This window comes from Saccostrea echinata, unplaced genomic scaffold (assembly GCF_033153115.1).
Source record: "Saccostrea echinata isolate AGI-Se365-2 ecotype Australia unplaced genomic scaffold, CSIRO_AGI_Sech_v1 ptg000032l, whole genome shotgun sequence".
Taxonomy (NCBI): domain Eukaryota; kingdom Metazoa; phylum Mollusca; class Bivalvia; order Ostreida; family Ostreidae; genus Saccostrea; species Saccostrea echinata.
This window is the reverse complement of record NW_026889781.1, coordinates 7,357,708-7,368,965: the sequence shown is the minus strand read 5'-3', so window position 1 is coordinate 7,368,965 and position 11,258 is coordinate 7,357,708. Positions and strand designations below refer to the sequence as shown.

Sequence of the window (11,258 nt, the reverse complement as noted above, 5' to 3'; positions counted from 1 at the left end):
ACAGAGATTGGTGTGTTGTCATCAAATTCTAGAATAACAACTCTATAAAACATGTAACCTACAAATTTGTAAAATACTGAAATCAAATGAACAGGAAAGAAAGAAGAAAATAAAAAAATATATAACATAGCCAAAATTTTCCCTATATGTAGCTTCTTTATTTTTTTTTAACAAAAAAATAATTATGTATAAAGAACAAAATAATTCGCGGAAAAATAGTTTCTCGTATAAGTTAACTCTCTAAAGCTTAGTGTAGTAGTTGGAAGGTGTTTCCAATTTTAGCATCACTGGATTCTCATGATTCAATAAAACTGGCTGATCGTCCTTTTTGAGCAAAGACACATCTTCATTTTGGGGAATGGAAGAGTCGCTGACAAAATATGATTTTTCTGTCATTGTTCTCGGGTGATTTATCCTGCAGGAAAACAAAATCTGTTTTTAGAGATAACTATAAAAATTAAACATATAATAATAAATAATAAGAAATTTAAGGATACTTGAACATTGTTTCTTACCTTTGAATTATTTTGTAGAGCACACACAACAGGATTACAAAGAGAGTGAAGCAAAGTGCACCAAGAACACCAAAGAAGTATGTTTGGTAGTCTTGGACTGCAAAAAAATACATATAAGCTAAAATATTTCATAAATTTGGGAATTTTTTTGAAAAAAAAGTACTATATACTAACCCTGTAGACATTCACTCCCCTTCACTCCAGATATACAGCCCAATTTACAGGCACCAGTCACGTGATGACAGTCACGTGATGTTTTACAAAATGTACTGCATGCACTTTTACAGTTAGGTCCGTAAAACCCAAATTCACAAACTAGAAGAAAACCAATTCACACGCTGATTGAAATCAAAACAAAATATTTAGAGTATATTTATAGTGAATACTCTTCATGAATATACCATAAAATGTGCGGCTGCAGTTAAGGGATTTTTGAAAGTATAATTCATTTACTACTTTACACTACCTTTATCACATTTATTTCCATGATATCCAGATCCACAGCCATTAACACAGGAACCATTGACGTGATGACAAGGTTCGCTGTCCACACATTTACCACAGGTCTCATTACAACCATCTCCATACCGATGCTCATCGCACTCTATGATAATGATAATGAATTAATATACAAACAGTGGTTACTTAAACTTTTCTTCAATAATAATTACCAATTACTTCACAACTATTAACACTTCTCTCACTTCTACAAATAATAATGGAAATTATGGTTAATAGGTAGCGTTTCACCAACAACTATATTATGTAACATTTCTCAGGTGTGTTATTATAAATTGTGATTTGAATGCTTTTTAATTGTGCTTCAGTTACCCCTATACAGGGTAGTTAACACAATAACTATTATGTAATCTTTTAAAGTGGAATTTTTATGTACGTGTTACGAATGAAGCGTTTCGCTTTGTATGCTTGTGCAGATTTTTATGGAATTGTAAAATGAAAATCAACTTGTATCTGTATGAATAACAAACGGTGGTTGAAGGTAAAGGCATTTACCCTCATGACAGAATTCTCCTTTCCAACCAGGATGACATATACTTCCACATGCACCACTAAATCTGTCACATTGTTTACATGTATCATTACACCTGTACACACAGTTTTCTCCAAAGTATCCATTCCGGCATGCTGAAAATGAAATATGATTATTTCATAGCCATTTAAAAATAAAGTAAATTATGTGAACTTTGTTATCTCGAATATACATAATTGGAAAGAGGTATCGTTTTCAATGAAAAAAATTCTCATTCCAAAATTATTTCTTTTATTAACAATTTTTTCATGAAAATGCCGTTGTACGTTTGCAATCCATTATTCAATGTATAGGGTATTTTTTTCCCTCTTTTAATTCCTCTTTGAAATGTACATGTATTTCAATTACTTTTGTTACATAGTTGCCCTTCATAGCCCCCAGAACATCCATCCAAACACGTTCCATTTATTGGGCTACATTCCTCTGACTTCTTGCAATGACCACAAGTCATGTTACAATACTCGCCAAAGAACCCATCATTACATTCTGAAATGATTTAAATATCTATTGATTCACACAAAATACAAAAATATTTTAGCAAATTGAAAAAAAAGACAGTATCTATTTCTTACTGTGACAAGAGCAGCTAGCTCATTGCATTTCGTCAAATCTGGAACTACATGCATAGTTCGACACATTTATGATTTTTTATGCACTGCATTTAGCAAAACGTTGGCATTTATTTTGTAATCTTTCGCACTACAGCTTCCAGAAGATAAATGCTTTAAAATGTTTGTGTGTTGTTTTTCTTTCGGTTTTTTTTATTGTTCGTTGCAAAAACATTCAAAATAAAAACTAATGTGATGGAATTGTTTTTAGACTTTAAAAGTCATAAAATGTAATCAAATCACATTTAATTAATTACTAAAATAACCCTTTTCACTTGGAATTTAATTGATTGGAATTGGCGTCCTAAAAGCATATGTTGAATTTTTACATGATAAAATATTTTTGAAGAACGTCATAAAGGGAAATTTTGTGAAATTAAAGAAAAAAAGCAGAAGAAAACGATCTCTTTGGAGATCAAGCTTTTCTTAGTTTTGTTTTACTTTTTCAAAATTTGATGACATGAGAATATCTTTGTAGTTTACAAGATAATAGAATACCAAAATCAACAGGAAGACAATTCTTTAAATGAATTTCACTAAAGTAGAGAATAACTGTATCTAAAATCTTAAAACAATGTGAATTTGTGAAAATACTTTTATGGGTCTATACCTTCATGGCAGAATTTTCCTTTCCAACCAGGATAACAACCGCTCTCACAAAGCCCATTTGTTATATTACATCCTTTACATGTTGTATTACACGTGCTGACACAATTTTCTCCAAAGAATCCGTCTATGCATGCTAATAAACAATAAATTAGTAGTAATTGGGCTTATTATTGCAACGCCTTGCTGTTTGACTTTAATACATTTCAAAGGAAGTATCCATATTAATGTACAATTCAAAATAGTATTTGAAATACTTTTATTGCAGTATTGTCCTTCATATCCTGCAAAACATCCACTCAAACACGTCCCGTTTATTGGGTGACAATCTTCTATATTAATGCAATATCCGCAATTTAGACCACAATGCTCTCCAAAAAGTCCATCATCACATTCTGGAAGTTTAATAGTTTTTGTAATGCACGGAATGCATTGTATAAAGTGTTTAAAGTTGGTGATTTTCATGCAATTTTAAGTTCTTTTGAATTGGAAAGTGTTTCGGATAAAACTTTTTAGAGGACTTGAATTTAGTCTTAAAATTGAAAGTTCGGTAAACAACTTGGTTTATTTCCGACATACAAGTTACCTTGAAATCAAACTTAACAGATACGATTTTCTATTTTATTCTTAAATCATTTGTGCAAGAAATTGTAGCAAATTATTCCTACATTGCGTAGAAAATTAAATACCCCAAATGAGGTTTAGCGTTGAGCGTGAAGAGTTGTGCATAACCTTTAACAATCGAATAGTTCATGGAATTTCAGACAAAAATTCCCTTTATTTCTTTAGATTGGTAGAAAGGGTTTGAAGAAAATTATAAATTCATTTGCCTAACAGTATTCAGTTTTCATGTTCAAACATCTCCAACTGCATGAAACTAGGGAAAAATTATCTTAATTACGGAAAATACAACAATACGTGTAAGTGTGAAACGATGTCTCTGACGTAGTTTACCTTCATGACAATAATCTCCTTTCCATCCTGGATGACACCCAGTTTCACATTTACCATTTGTTCTGTTACAGCCATAACAAGTGCTGTTGCACGTCTCCAGGCAGTTGTGTCCAAATGTTCCGTTTTCGCAGGCTATAAAGTCATTTTGTAACACAATATAACTCTTACAACTATATATGGAAAATGATAGGAGACAGAAACAATAATTGTGTTCAACAATATATATTTTACACTGATGACTGTTTTACTTTTGTTGCAATAAGTCCCTTCATATCCTTCATCACAACCATTCATACATGTCCCATTAATAGCCTGGCATTGTTCTAAGTTTACACAGTATCCACAAGGCATACTACAATTACTTCCATAGAATCCTCCGTTGCAAACTGGAAAAAAGCAATTATAAAACAAATTTCTATTATATAATGATATATGTAATTCGGTTTCTGCTTTCCGAGTTCAATCTTGAATTCTATAGCTATGTTAAAAAAATAGTATGAATTAATTTTTTTGTTATATTTTATGTTTTTGAACGTTTTAATAATATCTTAAACCTTTATTCTTTAAATAAATCGATTTTTCAGAATCAAATGTAGTATTGTTACCTTCATGACAGTAAGCACCTTTCCAGCCAGGATAGCATCCATTATCACAAAGCCCACCTGTCCTGTTACATCCTATACATGTATCATTACACTTGCTGACACAATTTTGCCCAAAGTATCCGTCGCTGCATGCTTCAGCATAAAGCATGAAAATTAATAATCTTTGTAATTACAATAACAACACATACGTTTCAATAATTTACTATGTTTTATGTGCGATGTTTTATATACATTTATGAATACATTTTGGTTTTGTGTTTCATTACATTTATTGCAAAACTGTCCTTCATATCCAGCGAAGCAACCACTTGAACACGTTCCCTTGACCGAGTGACATTCCTCAGAGTTCTTACATTGTCCACAAATCATGCTACATTGTTCTCCAAAAAATCCATCATCACATTCTGAAAATAAACAGTTCAAATTTTAAAGAATAGGAAGTGTATTCATATATCATATATACAAAGAATGTTTTATATAGATGTTTTGTAATACATTAAAAAAGACTATATGTATAACAAAAGGCTGAATCTGATTCTCAACGAACATATCCTAATACATGGTACTACCTGACCAATGTTTATTCCTTGGGAAGAAAATAGTTCCTTTCCCTTGAATTATACAGTGTGTCGTGAAAATATGTATTGTTAAGGAGAATTATCGAAAGAAAGGGATTGTCATAAGCTTTTTTGTGGAATTAAGTTTAACGTCTCTTCTTTATATCAATATATCGCAACTGGTGATGCTATATTTATGTCAAAATGTAAATGATGATCCATTTATGGAGTACTAGTAAATTTGAATACCTTAACACGTGTTTACAGTTTGGGCTAAAGGGGGGGGGGGTTATCTGTTAACATATCAATTCACAATCGTCATTGTACACAATTTACACCGTTTTGATGGTCAGAAAAGTTTGTGGAAGTCTTTTATATTTTTTTTTTTTTACGGAATGAGATATAGGTCTTTATACGATTTTTTCAGATCCCCTTGTGTTTATGAAATTACATTCCTGGTCAAACTATCGTAATGTGAGAGTATATTATAAACGATACTCCAACATAACTGAGGTCAAAATAATTACATGTGATATGAAAATTTACATTTTTTTCGTTGTATTAAGAATAATACCTGTAACAGCTTAACTCGTTGACTTAACCACCCTTCCATCTTGGATTAGTGGATGCGACTTGCTCTGCTTAAAGCGGTACATGTAGTAAAATTTATATATATATATATATATATATATATATATATATATATATATATATATATATATATATATATATATATATATATATATATATATATATTAGGCTTTAATTATAGGACCTCACCTTCATGACAGAATTTTCCTTTCCAACCAGGATAACATCCATTGTCACAAATTCCATTTGTTCTGTTACATCCTTTACATGTATTATTGCACGTTTCGACACAGTTTCGTCCAAATGTTCCGTTTTCGCAAGCTGTAAGACATATGATTCATTTTAACCAATAGTATTCTCACATGTATTTTTAACTGACGACAAAACATAAAATTTATGCAATTACAGTTCCATAATACGTATAGTAAAATATTCCATCATATCTTACTCTCATTACACAACATCCCTTCAAAGCCTTCATCACAGCCATTTTGACATGTCCCGTTATTTGGCTGACATTGTTCGGACCATAAACAGTTTCCACAAACCATGCTGCAATTATCTCCGTAAAATCCATCATTACATACTGCGATTTAAAAAAAAAGAAAGATATTACCTTCAAAACAAATGTATTCACTCTGAATTGTGCTTCATTTTGTTTGTCTGTATTTTTTCTAATTCCTTGAAATACGAAATAACATTTTTTTTTATTTACTGTAGCATTATTTGGTTAGAAACTACCTAAAAATATATACTCTGACTTTGTAACTTTTGAAAAAGGTGTAAAATTTTTACCTTCATGACAGAATTCTCCTTTCCAACCAGGATAACATCCATTGTCACAAATGCCGTTTGTTTTGTTGCATCCTTTACATGTTCTATTACATATGCTGATACAATTTTCTCCAAAATATCCGTCACTGCATTCTTGAAAGCGAGAAACATTATTCCAATGAGCTCGCTCGCTTGCATCTTTATCGTAGAGATATTTATTTAGAATGCAAATATTCCAACAGTTAATGTTTGTTATACCTTTGTTGCAGAACTGTCCTTCATATCCTTGAGAGCACCTGTTTAAACACATTCCATTTATCGGATTACATTCTTCTGATTTCTTGCAATGTCCACATGGCATGCTACAATTCTCACCAAAGAACCCATCATCACACTCTAGAAAATAAAAAAAAAATATTTTCTGAGAAAAAATTGATGCATGTATTATACAAAGAAGAGGTCCATGAGCCACAACGCTCAGCTGCGTCATCCTGATCCTGCTGTTTTCAAAAATTATAAATCCCTCCTTTTTTCCACATGAATCATTATGTTCCCACATTGTTGCCCCGATCTAGCACCAAGAGGTCATTATACATGTATCAATAAAATTGGACTAACACACCATTGGGATGTCCGAGTAACTGACTAACATGACTTTGCTGCCCTAGTGAAGAGGCTTTTTTCCCTCATACAAATGTTAATACATTATGTAAAATTGATCCTCTTTTCCTTGCCCCAACTAACCGAAGTGTCATGAATTTGAGTACGAATTAGTGTGGTCCATATATTCTTAAAAAAATATTTCATAAATTTCCGAAAGAAATGCAAGTAAAACATTGATTCATTATTGTTTCCCAACCCTATCCCTGTAATTATGATTTGAACACATTTAAATCTTTATTAAGAACATAAGCATATAATAAGAACAAACAATGTCGAACAGTTCCTGAAAAACCTATTTTGAAAATAGTTATCTCGGCACATTCACTCCTAAAACCTTGATTCACTATTTTGGATTAAACCAATCACTTGCAACAACGTGAACAAACTAAAATCTTCGTTGCCTCAGGATGCTCCAGTAACAATGTCCCTAGTGGTACTGCTGTTCTTAAAAAATAAAATGTCAGATGTTTTTAAGATATATTGCCATGCAAAACATTGATCTCCTAGTGTGGCCCTATCTTAACTCAAAGAGCTATGATTTTAGCAAACTTCAACCTCAACTACCTTAGCGTACATGCATTAAAATATCACTAATCGTGCATTTCTATCCTTGACTAGTTTTTTTGAAATATTGTTCGTTTATATGACCATTAGAAACACTTTGGTGAACCACCCTTCCTCATGAAAATTTGAATTATCAAAATTTCTAATTCAAGCCGTGCTTTATCTTGGAAGATGTTTTCCCCAAAAAAACCTTGACACCGCATCGAGGCTCCATGTATGTTTGCATATTAATAGCACTTATCATGGATGTGCTCTTCATGAGGAAAAATGTTTTCTTACATTTAATATTTTAGTAATTTTGATACCTACTGTGCCCCGTCCTACCCGTGGGGAAAAGATGTGCAAAAATTTGAATGAACACTATGTCTGAAAGCTTTGACATGTTTCCTTTTTTCGTAGTGGTTTTGATTTCCAAGACCCAAATTTTCACTTTTTAAAAATTATCCCTCGGGAAAAAAGAGTGACTTGTTATGTGTAAAAACAGGAATTCAGTCTACCTTATGATGTTTTATGGCATGATTGGTTGATTTTGGTGAAATGGTGCTAAGGAAACAAAACAATGTGAAAAGTTTACAAACGACGGACGACGGAAAGCGGAAGACAGACATACCATACGGACGCTGGGCACTACATTAAAAGATCAGCTCACTTGAGATTTATGCTCAGGTAAGCAAATAAAGTCAGCAAAGCCATATCGATAAAAACAAGGAAATTATTTTCAAGTGTTTGGTACATGTACATCACTTACCTTCATGACAATAATCTCCCTTCCATCCTGGCTGACATCCGTTGTCACAAACACCATTTGTTCTGTTACATGTAGATCCATAACATGTTTTGTTACACATCTCCAGACAGTTTCGCCCAAATCTTCCAATTTTGCATGCTGTAGTTGTAGTTTTGTAACAAAACATTTATCACACAAATTGGAGCAAATTCTTTGAGAACGATTATTTTTATGAAAAAAAATCGTTTCATATTCACGGATGTCTTACTTTTATTGCAAAAAGTCCCTTCATTTCCTTCATTACAACCATTTATGCATGTTCCGTTAATTGGATGACATTGTTCTGAATTTATGCAGTATCCACAAAGCATGCTGCAGTTAATTCCATAAAATCCGCCATCGCATTCTGGAAAATGTTTTAAAAGTTGAAATGCACAATAAACGTATTTAATTATCCTCAATTCTCATTATATAGCGGGTTCCACTGTATCGCGCTATATTTAAAAAAAAAAATCGGATATATAGCTCATATCTTTTTTGTTGATGGACTGTCTGTCGTCTGAATGTTGACGTTTGTGAGGATTAAAAAGTATGGAACATCTGTTGGAAAATTTTTTATTCAAATAAAACGTAATATTACAGATTACCATTCCCGTTATTATTTTAATTAGACCATTGAATTTATATCCTGTAAAATCCATAATAAAGTTCATATTTTGAAAGTCTCAAGTTTGTATTATTGTTAAGTTTTCATATAGAATTACATCGTAAATTTAAAAATAAAAATTGACGTCCATGTCAACTACAAGCTTCCAAAATTTCCAATACGGCGATACAATGAGTCTCTCCAATTTAGGAGGTAATCAAGACTTCCTGTTTTAAAAATAGAATACAAATTAAACGATGCAAGCTTGGAAAATAATTTGACACTAAAAAATTAGGCTATAGTTAGGTTTATGAATATCATTTGATGAAGGGTTAAAGTAAAAAATTGGAATTACACTTTTTATGCAAAAGAATTAAGTACCACGATATAATGAGACACCAGTATATATGGATATAGTTCTGTTAAAATCGACACACATCATCTGCTCTTTGAATAGATTTCTTTATATTTTGATAGATTGATACACAAACAAGTATCTAAATAAATGAATAAATAAAAAAATAAAAGGAATATAATTAACCATCGAAAAATAAAATAATTAGTGTTAAAAAATAGATTTAAAAAATCGAAATATTTTGAGATTTTGTGAGTAAAATTATATAGTTTTACCATTATGACAGAATTCTCCTTTCCAACCAGGATAACATCCTGTATCGCATACACCATTCGTTCTGTTACAACCATAACATGCATTGTTACAGCTGTTGACACAATTTTCTCCAAAGAATCCGTCAGTACATGCTGAAGGATTAAAACAATACCTTATGTTTGTTATTTAAGTCATTTTCTTAATTTTTACATGCATAGCTATTGTACATAGGCAGCAAATCTAGCCTATTCCTGATGTTTTGTGTTATGATAACTTGCCTTATACGACATAAACAGTTTATTCACTTTCAGTAGCTTCAATTGTTATTATTTTTTTTTTTTTCATTATGATATAAATCGTTACAAACAATCCATTTAATCTATGACGGAATTGTGCATATATGCATACATAGAAGCACAGCAGAGAGAGAGAGAGAGAGAGAGAGAGAGAGAGAGAGAGAGAGAGAGAGAGAGAGAGAGAGAGAGAGAGAGAGAGAGAGAGAATTACAAAAAATTGTTGTTCCATCTGTTTCACAGAGTCTCTAATGTATCGTTTTTACCATTTGTATATGAAAAGAACGGTTGTGTTCAATAAAAATTAAGATTTAAGTGTTATATTTCAAAATGCAGAACAAATTGTTAAAACTGTTCTATAATTTAGAATTGCGTCTAGTCTTGCCGCAAATTTCCAAGGTACAAGTTAAATTTAACTGTCTGTATTTTCATTCAATATCTTTTATATTTACTTCTGTTGCATAACTCGCCCTCAAATCCTTCAGTACATCCACTTGAACAAGACCCATTAATTGGTTGACATTCATCCGGTTTTTTGCAATGTCCACAAGAGGCATTACATTGTTCGCCGAAAAATCCATCATCACATTCTGAAATAATTTAAATACTTTTTTAATGTTTTAAATATAGAAAGTATGCTCAAGAAAAAAAAAATTACACTTGTATACATGAATTTTGAAGATAACGAACAGTAATGGATCTCAAAGTCCATTGGAACAATGCAAATTGGAGCAGGGCAAATAAGGACATCAAACACATCAGAGGTGGGATTAGGTGCAATGGAGAAGTGAACATCCCCAGTCGACCGGTCAAACCCGCCGTGTGCTCCTTGTAATGATGGAGAAAAAAACCCGCAATAATCCGAAGACAATTCAATATGTAAATAATAGCATACCAATATGGATGAAAAACGTCAGTCTGAATATGACTTAATGATAGGCTGTATTTACTAACAAGGTCATTATATCGACCATAAAAATTTCGAAATGATGACTTCAAACGAGACTTTGTTGATATTCTTGTTTCCTGAACTTCTTTGTCAATTGCTTGCTTCGTTTCAGATTTGTTCTTAGGTAGAGCGTGCTCTTGGGTATCGAACCAACTGAGAAACATTAACACCATATGCAGGTGATTAGGGAAGATTGCTGGATAGGTACAGTACCCGCATCGTTATTCTTTACAGGATACACGATACGATAGGATACACGCACGATACGATAGGATACACGCACGATACGATAGGATTAACGCACGATAGGACAGGATACACGCACGATAGGATAAACGCAAAACACGATAAACGCAAAACACGATAGACCTGATAAACGATCTTCACGATAGGATAAACGCAAAACCTGATAGGATTGTTTCAAAATGTGAAACGTTTTTTGACAAGACGAAAAGTTTCCTTTTTAGTAGTTTAATAATTTTAATTACTTACAAAGCCGCAAATCTAAATGATAAAATATATTAATTTTATCGTGATAAAACATT

At 32.1% G+C, this 11,258-nt stretch overlaps 1 protein-coding gene across 1 annotated transcript; it reads right to left on the bottom strand.

Moving 5' to 3' along the window:
* Positions 1–240: 240 nt before the first annotated feature.
* Positions 241–6,407, bottom strand: LOC133197911 (protein draper-like). The gene is made up of 13 exons (XM_061334087.1): positions 6,283–6,407; positions 5,936–6,073; positions 5,677–5,808; positions 4,606–4,743; positions 4,340–4,471; positions 3,983–4,120; positions 3,735–3,866; positions 1,915–2,052; positions 1,530–1,661; positions 982–1,119; positions 690–830; positions 516–612; positions 241–415 (listed from the first exon to the last, which is right to left on the bottom strand). The coding sequence occupies exons 2-13, from the start codon at positions 6,036–6,038 to the stop codon at positions 241–243; spliced, it is 1,596 nt and encodes a 531-aa protein (XP_061190071.1). The 5' UTR covers positions 6,039–6,073; positions 6,283–6,407.
* Between the last annotated feature and the right edge of the window lie 4,851 nt (positions 6,408–11,258).